Here is a 13393-nt window from a genome sequence, read left to right as displayed (position 1 = left end):
GTTGATTGTAACAGTAACAATGAAACAATATCAAAATGAGAATAGATAATGATTGATAAATATGCCATATTCGAAAGGGTAACGAATCAATTTTATTTATAAAATCTCTTGTACAACAATAGATTTAACATCGTATGTAACAGCTGATGGCTGTACTAAAGCATTTATTTCTTTGAAGCCGTTTCTATGGCAACATCTGTAAGCAAAGTGATTCTGTTAAGTGCAACATACTTACAGCACCATAATACTGCACGTTGACTCAAATACTTAGTACGTTAATGAAATTACCAATATTTACAAAGTTCAAATGTGAAAACAGCTTACCCAGTGATCGCTCCAAATGTTCATAACAACGGCTGGTCCTAGACTTCTTGCGGGGTTCATGCTAGAGCCACAAAACTCAACCTAAAATTGTACATTGAACACCATTTCTAACAATATCATTTACTAATTTTTATTTAAGACTACGACATCCATCAGTATGTGGACAAGTTTGTCTGAAATATGACATTGACCACTACATGACATGTAATTCAGTGAAGAATTTCAGACAGCATTGTGCCTTATGTCTATGACAAACCTATATGCAAGATTTCCATTTTTATTCGCTAAAATTTAACATCTAAATTATATAAACATTTAGTGTCAAATACCTTATGTTCAGATTTTTATAATCAATCTGGTGCCGCTTGTACATTTTGATGACACTGTCATTCAAGGTCCAAATTCCTAAATCTATGGCATGTCTTTTTTTTCCGAAGAATTTTAGGAAGACATAATGATTTATATAACCTTGAATCAAATCATCATGCGCATTGAATATCTTTTCCCCCCAAAAAAAACTTTTGTTTGCAATTCAAATTCATCGTTTGCGTTCGAAATTTATTAATAGGACAATTAAAATAACAGTTAACTCATTTGTAAAAAATGAACTTATAACAAGACAAATATATGCATGTCCATTGCCCCGAAGACTCAACTTTAGTGACAAAATATGATAGTATCTAAACAAGAGAAGAATGTTGATATATGAAGAACGGGGTCGCTTTCATGTGTAAAATATTTACAAAACCATGTGTCTTTTGAACTACACATACATTTAGTGCTTAGACCCAAAACAATTCTGATCTATTTTTGTTAAGATTTATGAATGAAGTGGTCGATAAGAATTTACGAGCAAAGGAATTTACTAGTACGTTATGTGAAAAAAAAATCTAAAATCATTATCATTTACAATGTATCATATTTTTTTTGTTCATTGCAACTTCATTTATGACAAAAGTCAATTAAGTATAGAGATACTTGATAAAACCAAATAAATATATACAGAAAAGACGTTATTATTAAACCTACCGCCCAGAGATGCCCCATGGTCACCGACAATCCAATTTGGAGTGGAAAGCTGCCGGCGTGGTCTGTTCTTTTGCTGTCACATGTTGCAAACACTGTCAGTACCAGGAACATTGTTATACACAATTCTATACCAAAACCCATTGCTGGAGAAACTCCCGCATTTAAAGTTGTAGTTCCTAGACCGCCTCGAAGACCTGGAGGTGTTAGCGCCTTTAGTAACCCCGCTGCGGCTATTGACCCAACACACTGACAAATCATGTACATGATTGCACGGATCAAACTAATACGACGTGTAACTAACATGGCTATTGTCACGGCTGGATTAATATGGCCCCCACTCAAATGTCCAACTATCCAAACCGATGTGGATACGGCTAAACCAAAGGTGAGAGCTATCTGAACAACATCAAGGGCATCGTCTATGCCTGAATTCCATCCTTGTACCGTTGAACCCAGTGATACTATTACAAGTATAAATGTCCCGATAAATTCGGCTGCCAAAGCCCGCCAAAACTGCAACGAACGGACATCGTCTATGCTGGTCTTCATCCTGAAAGTCTCGATACAACTAGTGCTTTCTTCGTCAGAATCAGTAAAAATGACAGGTTTTACGGTGACCTTATTCGTCATCTGGTCGAAGACACTGACCTGAACTGAAAAGTAACAAGATAATCTTTACATGTGCAATTTCTTCAAAGCCGAGTTTGTACATTTTACTAACATGAGTAGCATATTGGTTGGTGAGATAACTCCGACACATAGATAAACCCCACACTTGATAAATACTTTTGATGTAATTTTGGTTTTTAACAAACAAGCACATGGTCACCTAGTACTATAGGGCCATGACAAAATGTGCTGATATTTTCTTAATTTTGAAAACTTTTTAATCTATGTCCAATTATCAAAAAAGCTGTCCACAAACACTAAAAGTCTACAAAAAGGCAGTTAGAACTGTTTTGACCACTGGCCACTCAGTTTCAATTTGGAAAGAATAATTTTTTGGAGTAACGTTAGATATTTTAACCGAGCCTTGTTTAGGCGGATCAATATCAATAAAGATAAAAATAACCTATGTGATTCAGTGTCGAGTTATCTCTGCAACCAATACAGAATCTGTAGCTGAATGCATTTGACATGTGCAGAAATATACATTTTTTTTCTGCCGAGAAGCCGCGAATACCCGTCCCACTCACCACCTATTTTCCAACAAAATTAGTGATCATCGGTAAACCACGTGTTTGGATTTGAAAAGTGGTTTTACTTTATTGACTTTTTAATGAATTTTATAATAATTTTGTCTGAGGTTGGAACAAATCATTTTATTTTAATTTCGTTTGCCTCCTTGTGAGAATATAAAATTATATTTCAAACACATTAAGTGAAAAAATTATAGTTTTAATCTGATAAACACGAAGTCAAGCAATGTTTCAATCAAATACACAATAACTAAATAACTACAGTTCCGCTAGAGTTGCGGTAGCAAATGGCTATGTGATTTCACCAACTTTCAGTCACATTTTTTTTCCATATAATAAATTTTAAATGTTAAACTAGTTCATTTCAATTCAAAATTTGTCACTAATGTATCTCTCGAAAGATGCTGTCTGCATGCACGAATTAATTAAACTCAGATAAGACAAATAACATCAACACTTTATGAGGTAATTAATGCTATTATAATGGATGAGTTAATTATTTCAAAACAGTTATTTATGTTCCGTGCAATTTTGTTCTTTTTTTGTTGTTGTTTTTTCAAAAGTCTGTTAGAAAGAAGGGTAACGCTATCAAAAAATTATTCTGTTCTGCTGCAGTGACTATTATCATGTTTTATTGTTTAGAAAAGACTTACACATAATATTAATAATGAAACATACGTAAATAAATAATAACAAAAATAACCACAGCATTTAATCAGCATTAAGCAAACAAAATATTAACGTCGCTGGAAAATTGGACTGTTTTATGAATTTAGAATTATTTTTCTAGCTACTCGACGTCAAACACAATTTTAATATACAGTCAAACCTTATGCTCGAAGAAACGGAAGTGTTGGATTCTAATAACAGGTTATTCTGTATTGTTAAGCACCGAAACTGATATATAGAGGATATTAAATGAGTGTCAGTTCAATACTGAATTTATTGCACGAGTTGAATACAATTTTATTATGCGAGCCTCTGGCGAGCATAATATTATTTCATTCAACGAGTGCAATAAATTCAGTAATGAACTTACGCGAATTTAATATTCTATTTATCACATACCCAAAATAAAGGCCGTTTAAAGATCCTGTAACACAATTTTTTCATGGTTTTATTTCATAAATATGATGCTCAAATTAAGATTTGTCAATATTGTAAGTTCCAATAAGCATTATTTATAAAGATATTACCCAATTTAACATTTCATGTAAATAAAGGGAGGTAATTAGAAATTTATTTTCTATAAATTTTAAGTTAAGTCAAATTTTCAAATAAGAAATGAATGCCTGTAATTTATTGATTAAATATAATGTGCACAAATATTTGCAGTACACATTTTACATATTCTTCGATGTTTGAAAATTGTTTTATTTGCATAAATATGTACATATATATTTTTTGCTAGTGTGGTATTCACACAGTAAAAATATGAATCACAAAACATACAGGATCTTTAAAGTGAAATAAGAGTCATTTTTCATTGACGCGCCTATAGTATAACGCTCACATTTAGCACGTCTTTACTCTTTGTTTGTATAACGCTAATGACTTCACGTCAAAATATATGCACGGCCGTGCAATACCATATTTACGGAGTCGCAAAATCGGCACGGTCGTGTGATAAATATGTATAAAATGGCAACAGGTTTTCTATTTTCCGAAAGGGGTCTTTCAGACAGGGGTTGGCTGTAACAAGATAATTTTGAACAAATACTTTTTTAGATTTAGAATGTTCACTAGGTTTTTTTTATCTTTACTTACGTTATTGATTACTTGATAATAAATTGCCAAGGGTGTTAAAATTTAACACCTTTGTTTTTCATCAATTTTTAAAAAAGAATGTCAAGTGAGCACAAGACATTTTTACGTTGCGTGGTATTTTAACATAGTATTATAAAAAACTGTTATGATACATTTGAAATGACTCTCATATTAACGTTAAAGTGTGTGTATTGCACAAGAAGATATAATATTATCTCTAACTCATTGATTACTTCTGATTATATCATTTCGTCGCGCAGTTAAATCTTCTTCAGTATATGCGTTTATAAGTTGAGTCGTGTCACGACAAAACCAACATAATGGGTTTGCGACCAGCATGGATCCAGACCAGCCTGCGTATCCGCGCAGTCTGATCAGGATCCATGCTGTTCGATATCAGATCCTCTACTTGTTATAGGGTTTGTAAGCGAGCAGCATGGATCCTGATCAGACTGCGCGGATGCGCAGGCTGGTCTGGATCCATGCTGGTCGCAAACCCATTATGTTGGTTTTGTCGTGAGGCGGCTCAGTTGTTGAAATAAAATATTTGTGATATATGTACATGCTTTTTGTGTGCATATTGCACACTAGCAAAAAATGTTTTGAATTGCATCAATTTAAATATTTGCGAGAATGAAAATGAAAATGTTATTATAAAAAAGATCAGGATATCCTTTTGAAATTGAAATGTTTTGAAATATGAAATGTTTGCTCAATAATATAACCTATACTAGTATATACTTTATCGTCCTTTATGCAATCTGATATTATATTGGGAATATTTAGTTTAGTACAACTTGTTTTAAACATTGATACTCGTGAAGTATCTGACAGGGCTGCAACAAAATCAAAAGTTATTTTTCAATCTAATCAAAGGAAGCAACTATGCAATGTTATAAATTCATTATAAAGAATTCCGACCAATATGTTTTTTTTTTAAATAAAATATATACAATCGTCTTGTGGCTCGGCTCACAAGTTTACAACCGTTTATGCTATGTAACCTGTCAAAGTCTATATAACTATTAGTATAGACATTGTGGGGCTATATTATTTACTTGTGATCGAACAGGTATAAAACAGATATCAATCTTACTTCGACTTGACTTTTTTATTTTAACGTTTATACAACAGTTAAGATTGAGTTTACCATCAAAGATAATTATATCTTTAAACACATTTTATTGTCGGAGGGTGTCAAACTTGTTTTTTTTTTATGTTAAGTATATTATTTACAATTCGAACGTATCAATTTAATCTTTTTTTATAAATGTCACCTCCGAAATTAAGGTCACCTCCAAATAAATAACACCTCCGGATACAGGACATAAACACTGTAGTAGAAAATAGACGTATTAAAACGACTGAAACGTTTGTTTTGTTGTTGTTGTTTTTTTTTTCGGATCCACCCACATTTCCTTCTTATTTATTTCTTTGGACAGGCATAGTTATAAAGATGAAAAATACAAATACATATGCAACAAAAGCCATAAGCGCATTTCTTTTAGATATAAATGTATTTTTGTCTCATATCAGAAAAAAATAATGTCATGATTTATGAGCGAAAATTGTTGATTATAACATGCTGTGAAAAAATAAAATGAAATAAAAAAATCGTAAAAATTGAATAAAAAATTTATATCAAATATAATAAAAAACAACTTGAGTAAAAATGTTAGTGGCGCGTGTGCGTTCTTTATAGATTATACATGTTTGCAATCTCCGTCAAAAACTTTCACGTATTTGTCTTTAACAAATGGTCAATATATAAATCATAAGTTTGGAAAAAGTCCTTAAGGTCATACAAATGTTACTATACTCGTAGTTCAAAGGTTGCCGCGTTCTTTATTACAGTAATACAGTTTTATACTAGAAGATTGGGTTCCCTGTGTCTTGACAGTTATTATCGATGATTGTTCGTTTTTAAAACAAAGGTCAAACGACCATATTATAATGTCACACAAAAGGAACTCCAAAACAAGTAATTTATATTTCAACAAGTGCGTCATGACGTACATATGTACGTTATGAGGGCGAAATGACATGAAGAAATTTGTCAATCAAAAACAACATGACAGCAACATAGTTGATAAGTAAAGTCACTATTTCTATTTATAAAATAATCAAAAGTGACACGCGTGAAGATGTTGTTTTTTTTTCCTATTGTTGATCTTAATTGAAAAAAAAATGGAATTCTTTTTCAATTATTGTAATTGAACAGAGTATTCTTTTAAATACGCTTTTCATAGCTATGTAACCAATTTATTAATACCAAAAACATATGTAAATCTGTATTATAATGTTAAGTGGCGAGTGCAAAATTATTATAATGGAAAGTGGCGAGTGAAAAATTAGTATGAAGATCACGCATGTACAATGGTGAAAAAAGTGCCAGATTTTTATCAAATTTTACTCATTCTCACAGTCGCACGGTGTTTTGTTTAACCGCCTATATCCAGAATAATCTTATAATTTTATGTTGGATATCTATTTATAAATATATACTTGTTTTGAACTGACAACGTGGACGTAGAACGTTAGGGAAATAAAAGTAAACTCCATTATTATTGACAAGAACTGACTCATGTATGCCGAAGGACCACGAAAGGCGTCGTTTATCATTATGATAGTACGAACGTATTCAAAACATGTATACAATATATAAGTAAAAATAAATGCCCCGAAAAAAAACACATTATATTTGATATTAGTTTATGATATTATTCACATAAAAATTTTCTGACGTAAACTTGAAGAGTAAGCTTAATTAGTTTCTTTACATTTTTGTGAGTATATTTGTACTTTTAATGTCAACCCGATCAATTTAAAGTCAGTCAAACGTACGTTTATAACATATAATCAATACTTTAAATTGATGTTATTCAAATACTTGTCGCGTTGTAAATTACAATATACAGTCAAACCTGTGAATAAAGCCCATACAAATGAGAGACTATATATGGCCTTTATAGACAAGTGATCTTTTATTCGGAGTTAAGTATGTTGTATTTTTATCCATTAATGTTTATCAGAAGGTGGGCTCTTTTTACAGGTTGGCCTATATTCGGAGGTTGTCTGTTACACTGGTTTAACTGTAATAAGTTATCAGTTGAGATTTTTCTTTGATATTGTCACCGTGACTTACTTCATGAAATACGCGAGACCTTATGTCAGATTAACCTCAACTGATAAATAAATGTGTAACTTTCTATTTAATGAAATACAGTTTGTTATCAGTGTAATGTAATGTATATCACTCTTGGTAAATTCATCATAGTGAAAATTGTTTTTCGCTAAGTCATTTTCAAAAACAAAAAAAACCACGTTATTAATTGTTTTTCCCCCCTTAAACTATAACGAGGAATAGGAAAGTTTAACGAAATTATACATTTTCGCCTATCTCTAAATATAGCAGCCTACATAGAAATAAGTTCTATAGAAACTTATTTACAGAAAAATAGAAGAAACATATAAGCACATACAATTTGATATAAACATATAATTTAACATTTAATTTCTTCTTGTCCAGTCAACGCACACGTGATCATGAGACATCTTTTTTTCTCATATATATTTACTAATACGTATATATTATACGCTTCTATAATTAAAGATTTTAATCAAATTAATTAAATATATATATTCATATAATTTATGTTCACTACATTTAGATATCGTTATCGCATTTATTTTATTATAAAGTTGAAAGAGAAAGTAAACTTGACACCAAAATTACTACAGAAAATATTTGCTACACTCAGATCGTATCGTAGATAACGCTAAATATTTTGTACCTAAAAGTTTTGAAATACTTGAAAGATACATTTTAAATATTCGTTATAGTATAAAATAAAACACATATTCTGAAAATATCGAAATAGAAATTTTATTACTAATGTGTATATTATATTAAGTATGATTCACGTTTGTTATAGTTCTAAAAAATTATTAAAAAAAAAATAACTTAAATTTTCAAAAATAACAAAAATAATGTTCGTACCTCGATCTTTCTTTCTCCATCGTCATAGAAATTTTGAACTCAAATAAACTTCACTTTGATTATTATATATATATGCAGGTCACTGCGAACCGGTTCAATCTAAGCTGTTAAACTTCAATCAAACACTGTCACGTGATTGATATTTAACATGCGTTATGTAAATATAACACACTGTTCAGTGAGTTACATAATCCAATCGTACCCGTTTTCAATGCAGCATTTACTTTCTTAAGAATATAAGCAAAAATTAGAGGTTCGATACGAAAATAAATTGAATTTTAATATATTTAAATGTTCGAACATTCAGTACTATAGTTGTTACTTATGCGCGGCGAACGTGACGAGTTGCTTTCTCATCGTTAATTACCTAAAGTCGTTCACTCGTGACAGTAAACATTTGAGCCGCGTCACGACAAAACCAACATAATGGGTTTGCGACCAGCATGGATCCAGACCAGCCTGCGCATCCGCGCAGTCTGATCAGGATCCATGCTGTTCGCTATCAGTTTCTCTACTTGTAATAGGGTTTGTAAGCCCTGACCAGACTGCGGGGATGCGCAGGCTTGTCTGGATCCATGCTGGTCGCAAACGCATTATGTTGGTTTTGTCATGACGCGGCTCATTTTTCTTTTACTTTTTATTCTATCTAATCAGAAACACGTATACTACGGCTCGTGAGTTTGCGCACAAATTGAAATGTAAATCAGTCCTTTCATTTTATTTTCTGCGGTGGTCTTAACTATAAACATTAATTATATGTAATGGAAGTCTTTTAAGTATATACATATTTCACAAAATATACAGACACGGACGTGTTATATTGAAATAACGATAAAATGTTGCAATAGATATAGACAAATGCAATAAAGGCTGTTGCTAAATGATATGTTACTTTATAAACCTATAATATATGCCTTCAAAACGCTGCAATTGAGTTTTGTTTTGTTTAATTTTATTTTTGACTGTTTTCTTTTATCATTTTTTTATTAGTTTCCAGCCAATAGAAGGAGATATAAAACATTCCGAGAGAAATTTAAAGACATCATGAATCAAAGCGTTGTTTTCTAGCTTCGTGGAAGAACAAAAATTAATGAATTCTTAAAAGAAAAAACAAGTTGTTTACCTTCCTTTCTAAAACATTTAATTAGCATTGATATGTATTTTTTGTGCATGAATTTCACGACATTACATAAATCTACGTTATTTAACGTATCTAGCGTTATGTTTGTTTCTCAAAAGTTCCTTTTCTAAACATTTTTACGTTTATACTTTCATTTTTTTGTCTTTTCAATGATAAACCTGTGATGATGAAATATCTATGCATCTATAGAAAAAAATCAATAAACAAAAATGTAAATATAGATATTTGCATGAAGATATAGCATGGACGTGCCCAGGGCGACAATTCTGATATGATTTATTTGATATATCAATATTCATTTTTTTTCGGAGCAATGTCCTTTTAGATATGAACCTATCGGGCGATATCGGTTGCAATATCTTCAGAGGACATTCTCGATTTAAAAAGATGCTTTGATGTTAAGTTTATGCTCTTGATAATTTACATGTTTATCCATATGTCCATGTATATTTTTGAAATTTCAACAGTAGTATAAAAAACATTCAGCAGTAAAACATACGAAATTTCAGTTTACCCCTTCTACGCTAGATATCTCAAATGGACTTATTCATATTTCAATCTGAACAAAACCATTAACGAAAAAGTATTTCAAAGTATGTATAAATGGGAGTGTTATATGAAGATGTGCCAATGGATCTTGGTCTGCACTGGTCGCATGGGTAGTATCAGTCGCCACTTGTACGCACACAGAAGAACAGTTTGATTTGAGTGATGAAAAATTAAAAGGGACTCCACTGTGGATTTTTAACAAAATGGGACCAGAAAAAATAAGTTTGAGATTATTGTTCCATTTGATGTAGGTCCAGACCTCAAACGTGTGAGCAAAATTTAAAATAATTCGCTTACTCCATTTTTCCAGAATAATTAATTAACTTGAGAAAAATGACCTAAAGAATGAAAAGCGTTTCAACGCGTTTTACTCAAATCGAGCTCTAAATAATAAATTACGATTTTCAATATATTTCTGGATGTATCTCTAAATTATCTGTTGTCGCATATCTTTCTGTTTCAAGTACCTCGGTTAGTTTTTAAGAAATTCAAATTTAATATTTTCAGACTTTGAGATCTCGGCGGAGTTCCTTTAATAACATTAAGTTATATGTAAATGGCAAATAAAAAGTGTTTTCATACATTCAGTTGTTATTAGGAGTTAATAACCGTTGGTTATATATGGATTGCAAGCATTTAGTCAGTCGTGAAAAGTCAATAATCAAATAAATAAATGAAGATTACGAGTAATGAAGCGTAGATAACGATTTATTAAATGTACATTACAAGAAAAGAAGTGTAAATCACCTTTCGATATAATAAAAACGTATTCGGCTAATTAATGATCTTATCTAATAAAAAGGTAAAATGAATATAAAACTCTGATATGTCAAACCAAGAATCTTGTGTCCAGATTGATTGGCCAAATTTCCAATTTAGTGTCCAAGACTCAATTATACATCGTTTGACGTAAAGTATTTTTATATTCTTTTTGTTTATTTGATTAGATCATTAATTAGTCGGATATTTTTTTTCCATTTATATTGTATTGTTCGCTCCAACCAGGTCACGTGAATTTGTAATACATATGACTTTGTTTTACACGTCATATTGTAATTTAATTCCTACTTTTATGGTACCGCATTTCTGTTCTGTAAGCATGCAAATTGGTATAAAAATTGAAAAATAAAACTTTTAAAAGCAAGTTATAATATGTTACCAACATTTTGTTATACGAGTATTACTACAATAAGAATTATACGATAATAAACATAACATTTAAAGGGACTCCACGGTACCTGCATTTTTTTCGAGATCACTTTTCCATTTCATACAGATTGAGACAAGTGCCTTTTGAGCAAAATTTCTGATCATTCGCTCACTCTGTTTTTTTCTGGAATGAGTATTCTTATTGCGAAAAAAAAAATGATTGGGCTATGAATAACACAAAAATACAATCTTTTTTCGTTTTATCTCTGAGTATGTTTCTCAGTATCTTCTATTTTAACTGCCTAATCTGATTTATATTAGAAAATTCAAATTTTATGTTTTCAGACTTTTGGTCCTTAGCGGAACATGCTGCTTCATATGGATCGCAAGTAACAAAATGTAAATAACATCATATTGAATGATAATTGCAAGCAATGAAAAGTCATGAAGATGTCAAATCTAAATTGGCATCAATCAATTCAAAATTCAAAAAGTTTAATCATCAAACCCCTGTTCTGACAAATATCGCGTCGATTCTTACCTTTCTACGAGAAGAATGTGGTTGACAGATTACCGAAAGGTGTGGAAGTTGTAGACGCGCTCAGATTTTCTCACAAAAAGTTGCGAAGGACAGATTCTCTGTGGGTACCTGTAGCTCTAATTTTCTTCACTCTTAAACAATGTCGACGGGTAACCTAGAATAAAATTTTTAGCTTTAATAAAGGTGTTTAAACTAACCTAGATCAGGGACAGACAGTCACAAGTTCAAAACTTGTTGAATTTTGTATACAACACTACAGATAACTCAAAGTAAATGAGTAAATAAATTAATAAATGTATACAATAGGTTTAATGATTAGGTTGTAGTTAGAGATAAATATACTAGTGACATTCCCTTGACCGGTTATATGAAAAAATGTGAAATTATCTTATAGTAACATAATTCATAATCAGTTTAATTAAGTCATTTACTCAACGGATTTATCTTGTGCCCATTTCTAACACATGGGGATTCCAAAATAATAATGATAAAAGTCAGAGGCCAGTGGTAAGACAATCTGACTCGACTTCATAGATATGCAGGCTAACCTGGTGATAAACAATCTGGCTCGCCTGCATAGCTATGCAGGCTGACTTGGTGATAAACAATCTGGCTCGACTGCATAGATATGCAGGCTGACCTGGTGATAAACAATCTGGCTCGACTGCATAGATATGCAGGTTGACCTTATGATAAACAATCTGGCTCGACTGCATAGATATGCAGGTTGACCTTATGATAAACAATCTGGCTCGACTGCATAGATATGCAAGTTGACCTGGTGATATTCAGTCTGGTTCGGCTATACATTAATGCAAGCTGGCCTGCTGATACCGACTGTACAGTTTGACCTGGTGATATACAGCATGGTTCAACTGCATAGATATACAGAATGGCCTGATGATATACAATCTGGTTCTACTGCACATATATGCATGACTGCACAGATATGCAGTATGACCTGGTGATATACAGTCTGGTTCGACTGCACAGATAAGCATGACTGCACAGATATGCAGTATGACCTGGTGATATACAGCATGGTTCAACTGCAAAGTAGTTAGACGAAAGCAAACAAACCAGTTGCAATTAAAATAGAATTGTGGTATTGGTGTTAACGTCATAGAGAATATAACCGATCAACGTTTTGTTATACATTTACAGTAGAGGCATTTTTTAACAAAACAACAAGAAGTCTACTTTAAGTTATATTTCACAACATTTTTTGTAAACCAAGCTGTGATGAATATTATATATCTATGGAATAAACTAGCACACATAACTAAATTATCATTAAATTAAAAAAAATGTAAAAACAATCATTGTATCTTCCATGAAAGATGAAAATACACAATTTTCCTTATCTAATTACATATCAATTTAGTCACTGATAGTATATTGCCATTTGAAGAATCTAAACGATATCGTGCATTAAAATAATTCAATAGCTTTGTGCAAAGTTAAAATAGACCAAGGGAGATAATAAAGATTTATAGAATTGTACTATCTATTACAATGAATTGTCATACTTTAACCCACAAAAGCAACTGAGGAATTAATTTGATTGTCCACTTGATTTTGAAAATACACTCAGTGACAACTGAATATGAAGAATGTATGAACACATGTACAGTAGTTTGAAATAAATCTACGACATTCCTAAATTAAAATAAGCCGTCTGTGTATTAGTTTAT

General features: G+C 31.5%; 1 protein-coding gene across 3 annotated transcripts in view; it reads right to left on the bottom strand.

The window, feature by feature from the left end:
- The window catches only part of LOC132742478 (aquaporin AQPAn.G-like), a 48816-nt gene that overhangs the window by 2325 nt on the left and 33098 nt on the right, over positions 1–13393 (bottom strand). For 2 of the 3 annotated variants that reach the window (XM_060730912.1, XM_060730911.1), the window contains exons 2-4: positions 11700–11853; positions 1354–2006; positions 325–405 (exon numbers count right to left, since the gene is read on the bottom strand). In XM_060730912.1, coding sequence (XP_060586895.1) covers positions 325–405; positions 1354–1983 — 711 coding nt within the window. In that variant the 5' untranslated portion in view covers positions 1984–2006; positions 11700–11853. Of the gene's footprint in view, positions 1–324; positions 406–1353; positions 2007–8319; positions 8643–11699; positions 11854–13393 lie in introns of those variants that run through there. The other variant, XM_060730910.1, reaches the window with a different exon arrangement.

This window comes from Ruditapes philippinarum, unplaced genomic scaffold, assembly GCF_026571515.1.
Source record: "Ruditapes philippinarum isolate M1 unplaced genomic scaffold, ASM2657151v2 ctg391_1_1_1_1, whole genome shotgun sequence".
NCBI lineage: Eukaryota > Metazoa > Mollusca > Bivalvia > Venerida > Veneridae > Ruditapes > Ruditapes philippinarum.
The sequence above is the reverse complement of the archived record's forward strand: the minus strand, read 5'-3'. Positions and strand labels throughout refer to the sequence as shown.